Source organism: Geotrypetes seraphini, chromosome 6 (genome assembly GCF_902459505.1).
Source record: "Geotrypetes seraphini chromosome 6, aGeoSer1.1, whole genome shotgun sequence".
NCBI classification, from domain to species: domain Eukaryota; kingdom Metazoa; phylum Chordata; class Amphibia; order Gymnophiona; family Dermophiidae; genus Geotrypetes; species Geotrypetes seraphini.
The window spans coordinates 54687657-54709002 of NC_047089.1; the positions used below are offsets into that span (position 1 = coordinate 54687657).

A 21346-nucleotide genomic window follows, 5' to 3' on the forward strand; every position below is an offset into this window, starting at 1 on the left:
GGGCCGCCATCAGGGCAGTACTACCAGTCCTGCATTCAGGGGCCCGGAGCTGACAGGGGGCCCGAGGCAGGGGCGCCAGTAGCTCGCCAAGGCAAAGTGAGTCGATCACCCAGGACTCACTTTGTCTTGGCGATCTAATCTATCGAGCCGATAAGTCTTCTTCTCCCTGACGTCAATTCTGCAGTCGAAGAGGAAGTTCGGGCCAGCCAATCGCTGCCTGGCTGGGCGGAACTTCCTCTTCGATTGCAGAATTGACGTCAGGGAGAGCATGCGTCGGTGTCGGCTTTGGGGCCTGTTATCCATTGGTGGGTCCTGTTCCCCGATGGCAGCGGCAGTGGCTTGGGGAACGGCAGGGAGAAAGAAAGAAAGGGGGCAGGCAGGGAAACAGAAGGAAAGAAGAGAAACAGAAAAAAAGAAAGAAAGGTCAGGGAGAGAGGAAGAAAAAGTTGGGGGAGGGAATGAGGTGTGGAGGAGAGAAAGCATACAGGCTGATAGAAGGGAAGAAAGATTGGATGCACAGTCAGAAGAAGAAAGTGCAACCAGAAATCACCAGACAAGGTAGGAAAAATGATTTTATTTTAAATTTAGCAAAGTGGAGGCAGTATTACCACAGTTTTCAAAGGAATTTGCCCAAATAACTTAATAGTTAACTGGGTAAATTCCCAGAGATGAAAACTTCCCTTCACTTACTATGCACAGTTCTGAATTTATATCTGCTGTCTATATTTTACAATATGGTCACCTTTTACTAAACCGCAATAGTAGTTTTTAGCGCAGGGAGCCTATGAGCGTCAAGAGCAGCGCTGGGCATTCAGCGCAGCTCCCTGCGCTAAAAACTGCTATTGTGGTTTAATAAAAAGGATGGAGGGTATATTTGTCTATTTTTGTATGCTATAAAAACCAAATACAGAGAGAAACATAGAAACTTAGAAACATAGTGGCAGAAAAGGGCTATAGCCCACCAAGTCTGCCCATTCCAAAGTATTCGCTCCCGAATTTACTCCCTTAAAGATCCTACCATTTACTCTTAAAATCCTTCACGCTGCTGGCTTCAACAACCTGCAGTGGGAGTTTGTTCCACTGATCCACCACTCTTTCGGTGAAGAAGTACTTTCTGGAGTTTCCTTGAAACTTCCCTCCTCTGATCTTCAGCGGATGCCCTCTGGTGGTCGAGGGACCCATAAGACAGAAGATATCATCTTCCGACTCAATGCGACCCGTGATGTACTTAAACGTTTCAATCATGTCTCCCCTTTCTCTTCGTTCCTCAAGTGAGTACAGTCGCAACTTCTTTAGTCTTTCTTCATACGTTAGATCCTTTAGCCCCGAGACCATCCTGGTGGCCATTCGCTGAACCGACTCGATCCTCAGCATGTCTTTACGGTAGTGTGGTCTCCAGAATTGAACACAGTACTCCAAGTGAGGCCTCACCATGGATCTGTACAATGGCATAATGACTTCAGGTCTCCTGCTGACAAAACCTCTGCGGATACAACCCATCATTTGTCTTGCCCTGGAGGAAGCCTTCTCCACTTGATTGGCAACCTTCATGTCATCACTAATAATCACTCCTAGATCACATTCTTCCTTGGTCCTAACCAAGGTCTCTCCATTTAGTGCATAAGTTCGGCGCGGGTTTCTCTTACCCAGGTGCATTACCTTGCATTTTTTAGCATTGAAGCCCAACTGCCAAGTCGTTGACCATCTTTCCAGCAGCAGTAAGTCCTGTGTCATATTGTCAGGTAATAAGCTGTTGCCTACAATGTTGCAAATTTTGGCGTCATCGGCGAACAGTGATACCTTTCCCCTAAGCCCTTGCGTCATATCTCTTATGAATAAGTTGAATAAAATCGGGCCCAAGACTGAGCCCTGCGGTACTCCACTGAGCACGTCCGACGCTTCTGATGGGGTACCGTTCACCACCACCCTCTGTACTCTATCGCTCAGCCAGTCCCCAACCCATTTAGTTAGAGTGTCTCCCAAGCCCATTGATTTCAGCTTGTTCAATAACCTTCGGTGTGGGACGCTATCAAATGCTTTACTGAAGTCCAAATATACCACGTCCAGTGCCTCCCCGGCATCCAGTTGTCTAGTAACCCAGTCAAAAAAGCTAATAAGATTGGATTGGCAGGATCTACCCTGGGTGAACCCATGTTGGTGGGGATCACGTAGATTTTCCTCATCTAGGATTGTGTCAAGATTCCGTTTGATCAGTGTTTCCATGACTTTACACACTATAGACGTGAGACTCACTGGCCTGTAGTTTGCTGTCTCTGTCTTGCTGCCCTTTTTGTGGAGTGGGATTACGTTGGCAGTTTTCCAGTCCAAGGGGACTCTTCCTGTGCGTAGGGAAAAATTGAAAAGCACAGATAATGGTTCCGCCAGGACTTCACATAACTCCCTGAGTACCCTGGGGTGTAGGTTGTCTGGTCCCATGGCTTTGTTCACTTTGAGTCTTGATAGTTCGCTGTAGACGCTATCTGGCGTAAATTCGAAATCCTGAAACGGGTCTTTCTGATTATCTCCCGTCTGAAGCTGAAGAGAGACTGAGAGCTGTTGATGAAGAGCTACATGTGTGTCTTTCTTCGATTCCAGCCAGAATATCAGCTTTGTGTTCAGCCAAACAGGCCCAGGTTTCGCACTGAATAAAGTATTTTATAATTTTTCACTATTCTGTTTACTTAATATTTCATAATAAAGTAATTATAAAATACTTTCTTTGTGTTTATTTGATTCCTATTCAAGAGAATTACTTTATATATAGTCAATATAGGCACAGAGTTAAATTTTTTAACATTTTCTAATGGTGGTGTGCCTCGTGATTTTTTTCATGAAACAAATGTGCCTTTGCCCAAAAAAGGTTGAAAAACACTGGTCTAGGGTAGTCTGACTCCCTCCCCTTCCCCCAGGACTTGTAGTTTTCTATATCAGCCCCTGACTTCCATTCAACATTTAAAACATTCCTGTTGTCTAGTAACACCCCACCCCTCTAACCCAACCTGATCCCCCTCTGACTTAAATGTAAAATTTCCTTGTCTAGTAGCATCTCCTACCTCTTGACCTAACCCCCTTAATCCTGATTTAAAAGTAACAAAATCCCCCTCCCTCCAACCCCTCCCCCAGGCCCCCATATTATACCTTGATGAGGCAGCAGCGATACCTACTTGCTCCTGTCTTAATGCTGCCATCTTAGAAAATTGTATTCAACAATTGGACTTGAACATATGAAGAATCACGTTGTTATTTAAGGAAGCCTCAGCCCCACCACTCCACCGCTATGTTAATTCATGTCTGCGGGAAGAATTACGTGGCACTTCATCATTGGCTGCCCGTATATATTATTCCAATAAATTAGTGCTATTATATGTGTCTTTATATATGGTTTTTTCTATAATTATGCTGAAAGTTATCTATGTACTTAGCTTTTCCATCAGCCAACGCCTGGGAGTCTGACCCGACATGACATGTTTCGCACCTAACAGTGCTGTATCAAGGGTCTCCCTATAACAGTAAGGAAAGGGAACCATATATAAAGACACATATAATAGCACTAATTTATTGGAATAATATATACGGGCAGCCAATGATGAAGTGCCACGTAATTCTTCCCGCAGACATGAATTAACATAGCGGTGGGGCTGAGGCTTCCTTAAATAACAACGTGATTCTTCATATGTTCAAGTCCAATTGTTGAATTTGATTTATGCGTGGTAGGACTTGGAATAGATATATAGTAAATACAGTGCCATAGATCTCTGAGATCTTAGAAAATTGTGGCACCTGACCCCACGCAGTGCATTCTCAGGGTCAGTCTGCTAAATAAGAAACATTTTCTCTTATTTGGTAGTCTCTGCCCCGAGTTCCAAATAAAGGAAAAATTCCCTTATTTGGCAGACTGGCCCCTCTTGGATGGATCATGCAGGGTCAGGCACTGCTATTTTCCAAGCTGTGGGTATAAGGCATAAGCAAGTGGGCATTGCTCCTGCCTAGGGTTACCAGATGTCCAGGAAAACCCCTGGACATGTCCTCTTTTTAGAGGACTGTCTGGGAACCCAGAGGGATTTCCAAAATCCAGCAGTTTGTCCAGGTTTTAGAAGGCCCCAAGCTCGGGGCCACATCTGGTGGGCCTCTGTGCATGTGTGGACGTCACACATATGCACATGTGCGTGATATTATTGCATTGATGTCCGCGCATGTGTAGAGGTCCGCCAAATGTAGCCCCGAGCTTAGGGAAGGAAACACGATGTTTGTATGGGGGCGGGACGGGGGCAGAACAGGGTGGGGCCAGATGTCTTTTAAAAAAAAAAAAGACGAGGAAATCTGGTAACCCTACACCTGCCTTTTCAAGATATAACGAATATGTGTGAGGGAAGGGAGAGATTACCACTAGACAACACAAATTGTTTTAATATTGGGTGGAGAAGGGTTGGGTCAGAAGTTAGTATGCCGGGAGTTTTTACTTTTAAGTTGGGGGGGGGGTTGGGTTAAGTGGTGCTGTTAGATATCATGAAATTTTAAAAGTTAGGATAGTTGTGGGGTTTGGATTGGGTCAGAGGGTGAGGTGTTAGGATGGGGGGGCAGTTGGAGGGCTCACCTTACCTTTGTATACCACCTCAGACCTAGCAGTAGATTTCTTGTGTTGTGGTTGACTTGGCAGGCAGCACACAGCTTTGCATTGCTGCAGATAGACAAATTGCCTCCTTTCCATTGTGACAAGGCAGAGAGCCCAGAGTCCTTAAGGTTCATGTAACAGGTTCAAAATCCCTTAACAGCAGGTTTGGGAAGGAATTGTTAAGGATTTTAAATTGCCCTCTTGTAGTGGTGTGCCCTAAATAAAACCTAGAGTACTAGAAATAGATACCAGAAGAAATCCCTGCTATCATTAACTATGGCCTTGTAAAGCAGGTGATCTCAAGCCAGTCCTTGGGACATACCTAACCAGTCAGGTTTTCAAGAAATCCAGAATGAATATGCATAAAATAAATTTTCATGCACTACCTCCAGTTGAGTACTGGGTTGAAAATCCCTGATTTAAAAGAAGTGAGATGGAAGAAACTGGTGAGAACTCGGAGAGGGCTGCTCATGCTCACTGAGGAAACACCTTATCTCCATGAATGAAGGAAATGGTCCGATCCCAGAGAAGAAGAGAGGTTAATTCCCTGAGGAGTATTTATACTTCCATTAGGTTAGTAACAAGGAGAGAAGTAAAATGGAGAGTTGCAAGGAAACCTCAACCCAGGTGCAACGAGGAGTCCTAGGACAGAAGTACAGGCAATCCCTGGTTTCATCCGACTTATGCTAAACTCGTACTTCCAAACCGGGGTCCTGCTTCTCCCTTCCTGTGTTAATGCGCCCCCCTCTTCCTCCCTTCCTGTCCAAACACAGCCCTCCTCCTCCTATGTCCCAATGCACCCCTCATTGTCTTTCCCTCCATTCTGCAACCCAAATTCGTGCCTCCCTCTCTCCCGCGGGTGTTTACCTCCTCAGGCGGGCTAAGGTTCCCTCCTCCCAGTCACACTTCTCTTTGCAAAGCTGCGAGCAATAGCTCCTGCATGCAGTCCGCTGACCAGGAAGCCTTCCCTCTAATATTAGAGGGAAGGCTTCCAGGTCAGCCACCAGCCACATGCAGGAGACACTGCTTGCGGCTTTGCAAAGAGAAGTGTGACTAGGAGGAGGGAGCCTTAGCCAGTCAGAGGAGGTAAACACCCATGGGAGGGAGGTACAAATTTGGGATACAGAAAGGAGGGAACGATGATGAGGGGCGCGTTGAGACACACAAGGGAGGAGGAGGGTTTCGTTGGCACAGGAAGGGAGAAGCAGGGTCACATTGGGACATAGAAGGCAGGGAGGGAGCACAAACTTTGGACAAAGGATGGAATGAAGAAAGTAGGGAGCATGAACTTAGGACACAGAATGGAAGGAGGGAAGTATGAACTTTGGACATAGGATAAAACAATGGAGGAAATGAGGGAAAGAGATGCTGAGGTGAGGAGGGAATAGAAAGGGAGAATTGTTGGGCATGGGTCTGAGTAAGAGGAAAAGAGATGGTTCACATGGGGAAATGAAGAAAGCAGAAAATTGTTCGGCATGGGGAGGGAGAAAGAAAGATTGGACATAGTGATGGGAGAGGGTGAGGAGCAGATGCTTAGGGAAGAGAGATGAGAGGGATAAATGTTGGATGTGGTGGTGGAGAGGGAACAGTGGGATGGATGAAGGCCAAAAAGTAAGTGTAAACTTCCTATCTTTTCTTTCTATTTAATCTACAGGACTTTATTTTGAGGACTGTTTTTTGTTAATGTTTTTATAAACAGTGTACTGAATAGTTACATACAAATTTAACTTAAGAATGGTTTAAAAAAACAGAACTTGTTCTTAACCTAGGGACTGCCTGTACTGTCATGAGACGCCTGAGAGGTATCAGGATTGGTTACTGACAGCTGGGAGAGCTGGAATGTCTAGGGGTACTTAGGACTTTGACATCGTAGTATGTAAATATGTACAAGGAATGCAGCCACGGCAGGCAATATGAATTGGAAACCACAACAACTTCAGACCAGGATGAAGTTCCCTGTTGTTTGGGGCTTGACTTTTGTTTTTCTGGCTTTGATTAATTTTTATTTAACAGCTGAGGACAGAGGATAGGATGGAAGCCATGTTGAGGATAGAAACATAGAAAATGACGGCAGAAAAGGGCCACGGCCCATCTAGTCTGCCCACACTAATGGCCCACCCCCTAACTACCTCCATGAAGAGATCCCACTTGCCAATCCCATCTTTTCTTAAAATCTGGCACGCTGCTGGCCTCAATTACCTGTTGTGGAAGATTAGTCCAGCGGTCAACCACCCTTTCGATGAAGAAATATTTTCTGGTGTCGCCATGAAATTTCCCATCCCTGATTTTCAACGGATGCCCTCTTGTTGCCGTGGGTCCTTTAAGGACAAAGAGATCCTCTTCCACCTCAATATGGCCCGTGACATATTTGAACGTCTCGATCATGTCTTCCCTCTCTCTGCGTTCCTCGAGTGAGTATAACTGCAACTTACCCAGCCGTTCCTCATACGGGAGATCCTTGAGTCCCGAGACCATCCTGGTGGCCATTCGCTAAACCGACTCGACTTTCCGCACATCTTTTTGATAATGCGGCCTCCAGAATTGTACACAGTATTCCAGATGGGGTCTCACCATGGATCTGTACAACGGCATTATGACCTCGGGCTTACGGCTGACGAAACTTCTACAGATACAGCCCATGATTTGTCTAGCCCTGGATGAAGCTTTCTCCACTTGATTGGCATTCTTCATGTATTCGCTAATAATCACCCCCAAGTCACGTTTTGCTACAGTCCTTGCTAGGATCTCACCATTTAGGGTGTAAGTCCTGCATGGATTTTTGCCGCCAAGGTGCATGACCTTGCATTTTATGGCATTGAAACTTAGTTGCCAAGTCTTTGACCAATGCTCCAGCAGGAGTAGGTCCTGCGTCATACTGTCGGGCATTGAGCTTTTGTCGGGCACTGTGCTTTCATCTGTTGTGCGGTTGCCTACTATGTTGCATAGTTTGGCATCATTGGCGAATAATGTAATTTTACCTCGTAGCCCCTCAGCCAAGTCTCTTACGAAGATGTTAAATAGGATCGGGCCCAAGACCGAGCCCTGCGGCACTCCGCTGATCACCTCCGTCGTATCGGAGAGGGTACCTTTTACCACTACCCTCTGAAGTCTACTTCTAAGCCAGTCCCTAACCCATGCGGTTAATGTTTCACCCAGTCCCATCGAACCCATCTTGCTCAATAACCTGCGGTGTGGGACGCTATCAAATGCTTTGCTGAAGTCCAAGTACACGACGTCCGGGGACTCCCCTATATCCAGCTTGCTTGTTATCCAGTCAAAGGGAGGAGGTTGTTTTAAGGCTATGCTCAATGAAACAAAAGAGCCAGTCTTTTTTGGATATTGAAATTCCCAATCAAGCTCTGCTGTCTAAAGAGCAGAGTGATTGCTGAGGAGTCTAATGTTACATTTATCCTAGTTCCTGCCAGAAAGAAAAGGAGCTGATTTGCATTTCACACTGCATGCTGGAAGAATTGTATTGTTGTAAGAAGTTGGAGAATTTAAGTACTCACAGATAAAGTAAATATGAAGAAGAGCTAGTGTCTGTTTTACAAAGGTACAATTCTACAGTGAAGATATGTGTTGATATTTTTACCTCGCCCTGAATGTATAAGACATAGGAAAGAGGAGTGAGGAGGGAGCCAGCCTGTAGATAAACACCTGAGGGAGAAGGGTGTGTTGGGACTTGAGAGGGAGGTGCTGTCCGTGGCTTTCAGCAAAAAAAATGACTAGCAGTGAGGAGGGAGCCGGCCTGAAATTAACCTGAAGGTAAACACCCGGGGGCACAGAAGGGAAGGAGGGAGAAGGGCGTGAGACTTGAGAGGGAGGGAGCACAAACTTAGGAAAATGATGGAAGGAAGGAGGGAGGGGCATGAACTTAGGACACAGAATGAAGGAAAAGATAGAGGAGAGCATGAGCCATAAGATGGAAGAATGGAGGGAGTGAGGGAAAGAGATGCAGAGGTGAGGGATATAATATAAAAGGAGAATTGGGTGTCTGAGAGAGGGAAATAGATGTTGCAATTGGGGAGATAAAGAAAGAGGAGAACTGTTGGGCAGAGAGAGGAGAGATGGAGTAAAAAAGAGAATTATTGGACATGGTAGTGGGTGAGGAGTGAGGTAGAGATGCATGGGTGCAGAGAGAAGGGGGAGAACATGCTGGGCCAAGGAAGCCTCTTGGACTTTTTTTTTTGGGGGGGAGGGTATTAAAAGAAGTGCAAGATTGGGCGTTGGGGGAGAGCTTATGGGACCAGAAACAGAGGACAGAGAGATGGTGGGCAATGGTCTGGAGGGAGAGAGGTTGGACCTGGGGTGGTGTAGAGGAAGAGGGAAAGAGATACTTGAAGGGAGAACTGTTGGGAAGAGAAAGAAAGAAAAATGGTGGACCTGGAGAAGGGAGGCAGGCAAGCAGGGGGAGAAAAGGGATGGGGGCAGTTGGGAAGAGAAAGGGAGAGAAGTTGGATCTGGGGATGGGAGGGAGGGAGAAATGTTAGGCCTGTGGATGGAAGGCAGAGAGATGCTGAATCTTTTTTTTTTTTCTCCATTTCGTTGTTCAGTATCAAGGGGGGAGGGAAGAAGAAAAACAGAAAAGAGAGGGAGCAAAATGTTGGACCATGGAGATAGAGGAGGAGAGATGGAACCATGAAAGGGCAGGAGGAAAAAGAGCTGGAATAAGACGATGCTAGAGGATGGAAAAAAAGGGACAGGGATTTATAGCCTGACCAATGGAGAGAGGGAGAAAATTCTGAAAGTGGTGAGCAATGTGGATGAGGTCAAAAGGGAGATGACAAGATAAGTGAGAGAGCAGTGAGTACAGTGGTAGAAATGTGTTAATGGGGAGTAGATAGAAGGGAATAGGAGGCTGGGAAAAGAGTGAGATGGGAAATGGGAGAGCTAGGGACTGAGAGAAGATAGAGAATTGAGAGGTAGCTGAACATTTAAAAAGAAGAAGGGTGAGAAAGAAGGCAAGATTTGAGTGGACAGAGGCAGAAAAGAAAAAGTTAAGAAAGCTGAAAGGGAAAAATCAATATGTTGGAGACAGGCATAAGAAGGAAATGGAACGAGAGAAGAGGAGAAAAAAATGACTGCAGACATTGGAAAAAGAATTAGTTGAAGATAGAGAAAAAGCAGAAAGAGAAACTGGGACCAAGATGATGGAAAAATAAAACATCCAGACAACAAGGTAGAAAAAATTGTTTTATTTTGAATTTATTAATTAGAATATGTTAGCTTTGGGATATGTGCAACACAATTATTTTTGTATTCAGTGGCATAGTCATATACAGCTGATTTGGGGGAGGGACTGGAGCCCAAAATTAGTGGATGGGCACCAAAGTTTCTCCCTGCCTGAGTGCAATTTATAAATACTTGAGCTAGTGGGGATTCCCAAGCCCTGCCAACTGAAGACATAGTCCTCCAGTCTGGCAACTCAAAATCGCCAAGTTTTGCAGCCAATGGCAATATCCTCAAGCTGCCTCTGCTTTCATGCATGCATGAAAGCCAAAGGGGAGGGGGGGGGGGCAGGGAGGAAGGAATGCAGCAGCTCTGCAATGCAGAACTTGGGAAGTTGGAGGGGGAGAAGGTGGATGTCAGTTGGTGAGGCTTGAAGATCCCTACTAGTTACAGCAGGGGAGATATTCATTTTGAGGGAGCCTGAGCTCAAAGTAGGAGGCCCAAAAAAGCAGTAATATTTACCCTGATTAAATGATCCTCCACATGCGCTGCTGACAGCTGATTCAGCATCCCCGCTCTGATGAGGCTCACCTCTGAAGAGGCTCACCATAGCTGTAATAGAAGTGAATGGGAGAACCAGGAGTGGGCATCCCTGCTCATCAGAATGGGGATGCGGAAGCCTGCGGCTGCTCCCACTGTCAGTGGTGTACGTGGAGGATAACTCAGTCAGGGTAAGTATTACTGCTTTTTTGTGTTCCTCTCCACAGTGTCCCTTTAATGAAGGTTTATTATTAGATACGTAACATCTTCTATATTAGTGATTGCAAATTTGGGACCTGCTCAACCTTTTTTTTTTTGCTCATCAGCTAGTGTTAGTGTTTGTGCGTCCCCAGAAAAAAAAATGTCGGCCAATGCGGCTCAGGGAAGCCAAAAGGTTGGACACCTCTGCTCTAGAATATACATATTCATTTCCTCAAGTCTCTTTTTGTATATCTTTTGGTTCAAATACTGTATCATTTTAATTGCTTTTCTTTGAACCACTTCAAGTCGTTTACATCCTTAACAAGAATGGACCTCCAAAACTGAACACAATACTCCAAGTAGAACCTTACCAACGCCAGAAGAGGTGCTGTGAGAAGACAGAGTGGGAGAGATCTTCACTGGTAATAATTTGCTGGGAAATTGCTTTTAAACTTGGGGAAACGTAGACTTAAATTTAAACAGGTAAGCTTGGGGACTTTATTTTAAGTACTCTGCCCATTCAGCAAAGGAGTTTAAGGAATATTCTTTCTTAGCATATAAACTATACTACAATTCATAGTCCAGGAGGTTGAAAGTTGTTTTTGCCAGCAAATCACATTAATATCTCACCTGACAGGCCTATATAAGCTAACCTGGTCAATAAGATATCATGGTTAACCAGGTCAAAAGATGCAGAAAGATCTACTTGAATCACAAAAATCTGATAGCCTTGATCTAATTTCAGATAATATGCCTAACAAACTGTCTTGGGTCTAAAGGTTGATGTCGTTCTAGCAAACTTGTAAATTGTAGTGAAACCACTGCTTCCATGATCTTTGTTAACACTGGAATATTTGCTTCTGGTGAATAGTTAAGTGTATTACTGCAATGGTGTAGCAACATGCATAATACATTTTTATACTTAATCTAAAACAGTATCACAATAATTTTCTCATAACATTTACTTTTAATTCACTTTTAATACTTATTTTTCCATTTTCTTCAGGATCTTTAGAAGTATTAGCCAAGTGTTTTCAATGGCTAAGTACTTGTTCTGCACTGGCCTCGTCATCAGAAAATGAAAAAATAAGTATTAAAAGTGAAATAAAAGTAAATGTTATGAGAAAATTATTGTGATACTGTTTTAGATTGAGCATGATATGGATTAATGACAGTATCAGAAATTTGGCTACAGAACAATACTGATTAATACATTTTTATGGCATGGGACATATTTACTAATAATGTGCATTAATGTATTAGCATATGCTATCTAAGTAGTAAGCTTTAATACAACTAACCTTGAATAAGTACTGTAGAGCAATGTGTGTTCTAGTACATACCTGTGAAATTTCTGCTAGGTATGTGCGCCGTTCATCATTAGCCTTATGATAAGCCTAAATTAACAATACACAAAGAATGAAGATAAAAGAAAATTATGAACTATAACAGGGTGGTCTGACAAACAAACTGAAATGGTTACTGTATTACATAAATAACTTGATGTAATATACCAAATAGCAAAGCAGTTTCTGAAATAAGCAAATACAATATGGTAACAAACCTTAGATTCTTGTTCCATTCTAAGCTCATAATCTTTTAGCTGGTTCTGAACACTCATCTTCTCCGCTTCCAGCTGTTTAATAAATTGATTCAAAGCACTCTGTAAATATATGAAATAAAGTGAACTGTATTGATATTTCTGTATCCCATACTGCTGCTTGTAGAAGTATCTATATAAAACTCTTTGGGGGAGAGCAGTGTTTAACGCTATGGTTGCCATATATTCAGTGACCCTATATCTATTTAGGCAGGTCCACTGAATATGCAGTCCAAAATTTAATCAGATAAATTCTCTTAAGTTATGGTCATTACTTCTGTGGTCTTCCTAATGCATAAATTTAACCAGGCAGTGGCTGAATATTGTAGCTTTCTGGATAAACTTTGACTCTACAGTGGCCCCTCCTAATTTTAAATAGATTTTGGTTAGACATTGATCTGGCTGGCAAAAATGTATCTGTCTGCAGCCACAGATTTTAAAAAAGCATGCTGATCACATTTATTTTTAATGGATCCTGGGTTGTGGGGTTCCCCAGAGTTCACTTTTGTCTCTGCAGCTATTCATCTATTTGTGGTTTCTAATATGAGAAATATTTTGTATTTTTCAGCCTCATTTTCTTGGTCTCTGACTGCATTTCTTGATATTTGAGGATCTTCTTTTTCTCTCTCTCTCCACAAGATTGACAGAGTAATCACTTGGGACTAACACCTCTATGCTATTCTGGTGTTTTTTCTTTAACTACTATGGCCGGTTTCTGTGCATGTTGCTTTCTATTGGTTTGAATGGGCCTGTCCCAGTCTCTCATAACCTTTTCATTTTCCATAAATCTCTTTGGGTCATGATCCCAGTACAGTAATGTTGTTATGTGTTTACAAAGTTTCCAATGAATGAGATGTGCCACCTTATTGTACTTTTCTGAATAGAAATTTTCAGCTACCAGAACTTCCTAGCCAGAATAAGTTCCTAGCTCTTTAACTTTACAAGATACCTATTGTATTAGTTTTTTCTATACTTGTTGCAAACTATCTCATCCCTAATCCATTTTCCTGGGCTGTAACTAACAATTTCTCATTCTTAGGTTTCAATTTATCTCTCCTCAACCATTTGTTTTTTTCAGTCTGGATCAACAAATGGTTCCTGGAGTAATACTTTGATTTTCCACCATTCCTATACATTTTCCACTTGTTTTTCTTTTTGTAAAGTCGGGGGTGCTAAACCCAACAGAGATTAGTCCTTCCTGGACACCATCAAAGATTTTGCTCAATATTGGGGTGCTCAAGCACTAGCAGGGCTGGTTCCTGTGTTCAGCATCTCTCCTCATTTCTCACCTTCCCCATTTACATCATGTACCCGATAATCCCTTCCACCTCTCTCATGTACAGTATCTGTCTCAATCTCCCCTTCTAGTCCCAAATCCAGCATCTTGGCTTGTATCACTCCCATCTGTTTTGCCAACATCCTGAGGCTGAAATGAAAAATAGCAGAATGGGGCCTTAGAGTCTGTGCACACATGATCAGCATCTTTGGTCCTACTCCTTCTGACACGATGTCTTATGTCACAGCGAGCAAGACTGGCAGATGCTGAACACTGTTTTCATTGTACTGCTTCTCTGTCCCATTTGAGGTGAAGATGAATTATATTTTCTGGCTTGTTGAAGGAGGTGGCTCTCTATCATTGACTTGCCCCTGGTTTTGGGTTTTTTTTTTGTTTGTGTTTTTGCTGGGCTTGCACAATGGTAGCTAAGCCCCTTATACATAGTACATTTCAGAATTGAAATCTTTAAATAAAATTGTTTTGAAATTTTCAGTGAAAAGATCAAAGGTCAGTTTCACATACAATTTCTTTTTTTTTTTTTTAAATTCTTTATTCGTTTTTAAACTTTCATCAAGTGTACAGAAATCATAATAAACACTATTAATTAGATCACTTTGTATCTTATAAATAAATGCAACCCTCCCTCCACCCTCCCTCTAAGCCCATTATTCATTATAAAATCATAAACCCTCCCATTAAACCCTTCCCCTCTTTCATCACTAAGTGGTGTATAATTAATAGAAAAATGGCATTTAATCATGACAAAAAGATGTTAAATGGCTCCCATATTTTTATAAAACTTTTATACTTTCCATTCTGTACCGCCAGTGATCTTTCCATTCTATATAAGTGACACAACGAATTCCACCAGAAATTAAAATTAAGTCTACTGGTGATCTTTCCAGTTATTAGTAATATGTTGAATGTATTGATCACATACAATTTCTAATTCAGTATGGCTGCCCTTCTAAAACTAACATAAAGGTTCCATCACATGCTCTATTTAGTAATTGGGCTGTGGTTCAGGGCAAGTTCAAGTTGTAGGTATGGTAACACATGTTGCATACCATCTAGCCACATTCCATAGTAAGCAGTATTTAAAATCTTTGGAGGGATAATTAGTTTGACCTGTTAAACTGAGGGTTGAATGCAATCTGATATTTCTGTGCAATAGCAATGCTCCTTTTGTAATCATTGACTATGGCAGATAAAGGCCAAATGGCCTATCCAGTCTGTACATCTGCAGCATCCACTATCTCCTTCTCTCCCTAAGAGATCCCATGTGCCTGCCCCACACTTTCTTGAATTCAGTCTTTGTCTCCACCACTTCTACCAGGAGACTATTTCACGCATCTACCACCTTAAATATTTCCTTAAATGACTCCTGAGCCTATCACCTCTTAACTTTATCCTATGCTCTCTCATTCTGAAGCTTTCTTACAAATGAGACCGGCCTCATGTGCATTTCTGCCATGCAGGTATTTAAGCATATCTCCCCTCTCCCACCTTTTTTCCAAAGTATACATATTAAGATCTTTAAGTCTGTGTGTAATCAAGAACAGTGATGTAGTAAGGGTGAGAGGCGCCCAAGGTGTTGGTGCCCCAACCCCATCTGCTCCTCCCCACCCCCTTCTGCTGTGCGCACATGCCCCTTCCCTTCACCCATACCTCTTTAACCTTCCCAGCATGAACAGCAATCCCAACCTGTTGCTCACGCCAGCATTGGCTCTTCTTCTGATGTCACTTCCTAGGCGCGGGCTCAGGAAGTGACGCCAGAGAAAGAGCCAACACTGGTGCAAGCAGTAGCTTGGGGTTGCTGCTCGTATCAGAAGCATTAAAAAAGGTACGTGGGAAGGGAGCAAGGAATGGGGGGCAGGGAAAGAGCGGGGGGGGGGGGCAGAGGATGGGTGTCTGTGCCCCCACCAAGATGGTGCCCAGGGCAGACTCTCCCCCCCCTTACTACAGCACTGATCAAGAATAAAAATGGTTGCTGTTCACTCTTATCACCTGATAAGAAAAATCAAGGGTGGCCCATCGCAATATGTGAGACTCAAGACTGAGTAAGGTTTTTCTTGCAGGCCCCCGCCACATTTACTACTAGTTCTAGCAGATGTACATTTCAAAAACTGACATATTCTGATCAGCGATGTGGCTGAGACTGAGAAGGCCCCAGGGGAAAAAAATATAAGATTTCCTCCCACACCCCATAACCTCATATTTCCTAGGATACTACTACTATTTATTATTTCTATAGCACTACCAGACGTACACAGTGCTGTACAGAGTCACAAAGAAGACAGACCCGGCTCGAAAGAGCTTACAATCTAAACAGACAAGGCAGACAAACAAACAGGATGTCATAGATACGGTTGAACAGTTAATCTGTTGGCTAGATTGGTGGGCAGAGGGGAGTAGGATTAAGGATTGAAGGCTATACTGAAGGTGGGTTTTCAGTCTGCTTTTAAACAAGGTAAGGGAAGGGGCTAAGAGAAGCTTATCTGAGGAACGGAGTCCTCTGGGAGGTGTATAAGGAGAGAGGAGAGATATTGAGGGGTAGCAGAAGAACACACTTGTAGGTCAGCAATAGGAACTTGAACTGTATGCAAAGATGGATAAGGAACCAGTGAAGTGATTTAAGGAGAGTGGTGACATGAGTGTAGCGAGGTTGGCGAGTCGTGCAGCAGAGTTTTGCACAGATTACAGGGGGGAGAGGTTGCACTGCGGGAGACCAGTTAGAAGTAGACTGCAGTAATCTAAGCGTGAGGTTACAAGAGTGTGGACAAGGGTCCGGGTAGTGTGCTCAGAAAGGAAGGGGCAAATTTTGGTGATCTTGTATAGGCAGAATCGACAGACCTTAGCAGTTTGTTGGATGTGTGTAGAAAATGAGAGGTCGGAATCGAAGATTACTCCAAGGTTCAAGCAGAGGAGACTGGAACAATGACAGTATTATTTACTGAGATGGGGAACGGAGGAGGAGGAGCAGAGGGTTTAGGAGGAAAGAGAAGCAGCTCAGTCTTGGACATGTTTCGTTTCAGATGACAGCATGACATCCAGGCAGCAATGTCAGCCAAACATGCAGAGACTTTTTCTTGGACTTTAGATGAAATTTTGGGTGTAAACAGGTAGATCTGGGAGTCATCAGCATATAGGTGATACTGGAAGCCATGAAAGAAGATCAGGACACCGAGGGAAGAGAAGAGATCTTAAGACAGAACCCTGGGGTACGCCAGCCACTAGCGGGATAGGAGCAGAAGAGGACCCACCAACACAAATGCTAAAGGTGCAATGGTAGGAGGCAAACCAATAGAGGACAAATTTGTGGAATCCAAGGGAGGCCAGTGTATCAAGAAGTAAGCTGTGATTAACAGACGGACAGAAGGGGGAGGAGTGTGGGGGATGGGAGATGCTGATGGAAATTGAAGGGGTATCTGGGATAGTGTATATAGGGGCTGATATTGAGGACAGGAGTTTTTGGGGTTTGCATATAGAGCAGGATGATACATATGGAATAAGGTTCTGTTGTATGTTCCCTTTTTCGGTGGCATTCTTCTTTACTTGAGTTATGGTCTGCAGACAGCCTGACATTGGAAACTCCATCTCTGGTAACTATGAAGCTTACCAGCAACCGTAAATCTATGTTGTCTGTGCAGGGACCGGCATTGTGGAATGCCTTACCATTGTCATTGCATCAATTGACTGTTTTGTCAATTTAGAAAAGGAGTAAAAACTGCATTGTTTGAGCACGCTTTTGGTGTAAGCCATGTGTTAGTATGAGGATATGTATTTTTTTTTCTTCAATTCGATGGTTGTACTGGTACTAAATTGTCCGCTCAAGGATATGTTATGTGACAGTGTATAGATTTGCAGGTTCTTTTAATTCTGTTTTTTTTGTATTTTTGTTGTGCTTTTGTTCCTATTGCATTTTATTGTTTTGTTATTTGCTGATTTTGTATGTTTGTATTGTAGATAGGCGGGTTATAAATAATTTTAAAATAAATATCCTTGTCTGACTACCAGTCAACCCAGTTTACCACCTTGGGTCCCATCCTCAAGCTGCCTAGTTTATTCATGAGCCTCCTATGAAATCAGTATCAAAGACTCTGCTAAAATTCAAATATAAAACTTTATTTTAGAGATTGCAATTATGGGTCCCTGAGCAGTATGCATCGCAGTCAAATAATATTTGGAACAGTAAACTATTGCTTGCCCAGGAAAGCACAGCCAGTGCATGAATAATATGTACAATCAGGATGAAAAGGAATGGACAGAGTCAGTGCGACAGCTACAGAAATGAAGAAGCAATTGAAGGAACATCATGCTACTGAAGTCTGCCACCTTGTGGCTATTAAAAGAATTATCTCTCATCTTTGAATATAAGGAAAGGCTCCAATATTTTGTGCTGCTATTTTGCTATTTCCATCAGCTTTGTAACAATATAGTTTTCTGAGCCTTACAAATGCATACAAAATTGACTCAAAATATATGCAAAATTCCTGTGAACACAGTAAACATGAGAGCATGTATGTGATGTGAACCACAAAGCTAAAATTCAAAGTAATTTGAAAACCTTGTGATTACTCCTCAGGATTTTTTTTTTTTTTTAAGCTAAGATGAAATTAATGTATGGTCTCTTTTTGGCTCTCTTGTTTCAAATTAAGGATCTTTACAAAACAGGAGGAGGGAGCATTGTTAATGCCCTGTTACTTGATCCCAGTAAGGACAAAAAATTATTTGAACATTGAAGAAACCATAAAGATTAAAGCCCTGGTATTAACAAAAACTCTTTTAAACTAAGGTCAGCATCATTGCTATAAAAAGTACAATGAAGTCCAGTGAGCAAGGAGAACCTAGTTTTAAGAGTGTACTACTTCCACTAGCCTTATAGCACTTTGTTGAGGCATGCATTCCATATTGAATCAAACAGAAAAGTACTCCCTATGAACTTACCAAAAGCATTTCCTCCATGCACATAGCAGCTAGGCCAAGGTCTGATCAACTGTGATATCTCACAGGGTTATAATAGATCAGGAATGTAACCCTCAACAGTCATGCTGTAATGCTCTCTGTCGACCAATCAGACTACTTGAATTTCAAATGCTACTTTAAGACATATCAGCATACAAGATGTAGTCAAAGACATTAAGGAATACTCACCACTGGCATTTGATCATAGGCACGTACAGAAGATAATCTATCTACAAACAAGTAAAATGTGTAAGGGACGCGTGCACAGATAAATGAAGTGTGAAATAAAATAAATCTTTAATGTCTTCACCTGCTGGATCTCCACGCATGTGTTTCACTTTTTCTTGAAGAAGATCAATGTGCCTTTCTACCTGTCTGTTCAGTTCCATTTGTGTTTCATACCTGGTTTTCCATTCATTTCCTTTATTGGAAATGATGTAAGAAAAGCTAGATTAAAATGTAGATTTGATTGCTTTATTTCATAACTGGTGCCTTTTATAGCAATTATCTGAACAGGATTACAGTATGCATCACAACCTTTCAGTATTTCAGAAATATGCATGAGGCATGACCAAGCAGCATGTCTCTAGCACCTGGAGTATATGGCGATTTCCAGTGGGAAACAGGAGACATCACAGATAAATAAAGTGGCCTTTCCTGGGTCACAGAAAGGTATCAGCCCTGCCATCTATCCCTGAAACCTGGTATGACCAAGGTCAAATCTGGCAATGTTTGATGAATATTAGCTAATGTTGCATAAAAAATGGAAACAGTCTTACAAGTATTTTTATATATTTTTCTTGCACATCACCTCGGATCTCCAAAATTAGGAGCCTGGTAAGTATAATGGGTGATAAATTAGTAAAGCACCATCCTTGCCAATAGCTTCTCTAGCTGTCATTTACTCTAGCTTCAGACTTTTCAGGTCAGATTCTATAGTGACAGAAATGCAGGAAAAAGTTCTCTCCACAATCACATCTAGAGTACTATTCAGCGACTAGGAACCTGTAAGTCCAACTACGTAATCATTGTGCTCCCTCAGCAGAATGCGACTTAAGCACGAACTGAGGTCATATTGCCGGCCTGTCTAATTATGTTATAAATTTCAACATAGCGATTAATGCATTCAACAAGCTGTTTTAAGCCATCTTCAGATGTACACAAAAAAAGACTTCAAGAACCAGCTAAAAAAAAAAGGCACCTTTAAAAATTGCATCAAGGCCATGCTATTAATGTATTGACCTAAGCACGCTCTCATTCATTTACGGAAACAAATACTTACTTTCATCCTCAACACTACCGAGTCGTTTTCCCAGCTCAGTCACTGTGCTTCTCATTTCAGATATTGACAATTCCAGCATTTCCCTGTGGTGTGCAGAAATAGAGGATCAGACTTTTCCTATTCAGATATGCCTGCAAAGATTGTGGGCAGTAATAACTGAAAATTTAGTCTGGAAATGACCAATGGGAAATGGATTATTTATAATTCCATTTAGGACTAAATACGATAAAAATTATAAATTTGTGGTATTAAGCATCCACTGCTACTTCAAAGAAGATCATCACTTCAATTCTCTGTGCACTAAGGGCAGGATTAAGGCCTAGGCAAAAGGGGTGTATGCCTAGGACCAAAATGTTTAGGAAGAGCCATTTCAGATATATGCAATAATTCACAAGCTCCTAAGGCATATGTTTGCCCTGGCAGAAAGAAGAATGTATGTTTGCATACAGAGAGAAGGGGGACCAGGGCCATCACAGCCTGCAGAGGCATGTCTGTTCTTCCAACTCCTTCTCCATTCTCCTCCAAGCAGCAGGAGGCATTGGTGAGCTGCAATTTTACTTGCTGCTTCCTTCTCTGCCAGTTTTCCTTTGTAGTCAAATCACACAGGACCTGTTTGTAGCCATTTTAAAATGTATTTATATTGGAGGCAATTCTATAAGGTTGGCACTGCTATTTAGACACCAGTTATGTGTGTAAATGCTTAGAATATTAGCATATGTGTACACGCGCATCCATGCCAGATATGTGCCTAAGTGCTATTCTATAACTGTGCACGTAATCTCTGGATTTCGTGGGGTGCAAAGGCATGCACATAATTTATAAATTGCATGTGTCTCTCTGGAACATAACTGCACACACACTAGTTCTATGGCTGGTGTGAGTGCTTATGTCTAAGCACACAGGTGCATAGCTAACTTGGTACATAAGTATTATATAAAGAAAAGTAGGTGCCTACTTTTCTTTACAGACTATGTGCCTATATCCAGGTGCCCTATTACAAAATTATCTCCACTGTGATGTGGGATCCATGCGTTTGTTTACCTAGGGCCCACCAAAAGGCTTATCCTGCCCTGTGTGAACTATCTAGAAGACACTGTGGACTGAAAAATCAGCGGCAAATGTGAAGATGAAAGAAAAAGCAATGAATTAAAACAAAGGGCCCGATATTCTAAGCAATTTAAGCAGGCAGAAGGCTCCTGCCCATTTAAATCACCTGGGGCCCAGTGACATAGCGAGGGTGAGAAGTGCCAGGGGTGGTGGTGCCCCTTCCCTGCCCTCTTCTCCACCTCCAACCGCTCATTTCCTGCCCCTCACACCAGTATTGGAGTATTTAGTGCTCTGGACCATGGTAGAAACCTCTACCACCTCTTAGTAAAAAGGGGAGGGGGGGGTAGTTATCAGACAGTACAAGTAAGGAATTTGCTTCCTCTTGAGATTCATGAAATTATCTCCTAAATTATTTTATTTTGTAAAAGATTGAAAATTTGGCTTTTTCAAAAATTTATGCTAGAGGGTTAAATATATCTGTTCATATTGTTAAAGTATATTTAAACAAATTTCTTTTTACATATTCTTTTGTGTTACCCATTTTCAATTTCATTTGATATCTCCAAAAGAGTGTCTAAATAATAAGCCCACCCAAAACACTCCTCCTTGAGATTTAGACACACTGCATATTAGTTGCAGGAAGTACGGCTGGAA

At 42.4% G+C, this 21346-nt stretch overlaps 1 protein-coding gene across 1 annotated transcript in view; it reads right to left on the reverse strand.

Annotated features, from left to right (window-relative positions):
- The window catches only part of LOC117363126 (coiled-coil domain-containing protein 169-like), a 47014-nt gene that overhangs the window by 19067 nt on the left and 6601 nt on the right, over positions 1 to 21346 (reverse strand). Inside the window, exons 2-6 of the mRNA XM_033950443.1 lie at positions 19646 to 19728; positions 18674 to 18784; positions 18553 to 18593; positions 12087 to 12185; positions 11866 to 11919 (exon numbers count right to left, since the gene is read on the reverse strand). Coding sequence (XP_033806334.1) covers positions 11866 to 11919; positions 12087 to 12185; positions 18553 to 18593; positions 18674 to 18784; positions 19646 to 19728 — 388 coding nt within the window. The remainder of the gene's footprint in view (positions 1 to 11865; positions 11920 to 12086; positions 12186 to 18552; positions 18594 to 18673; positions 18785 to 19645; positions 19729 to 21346) is intronic.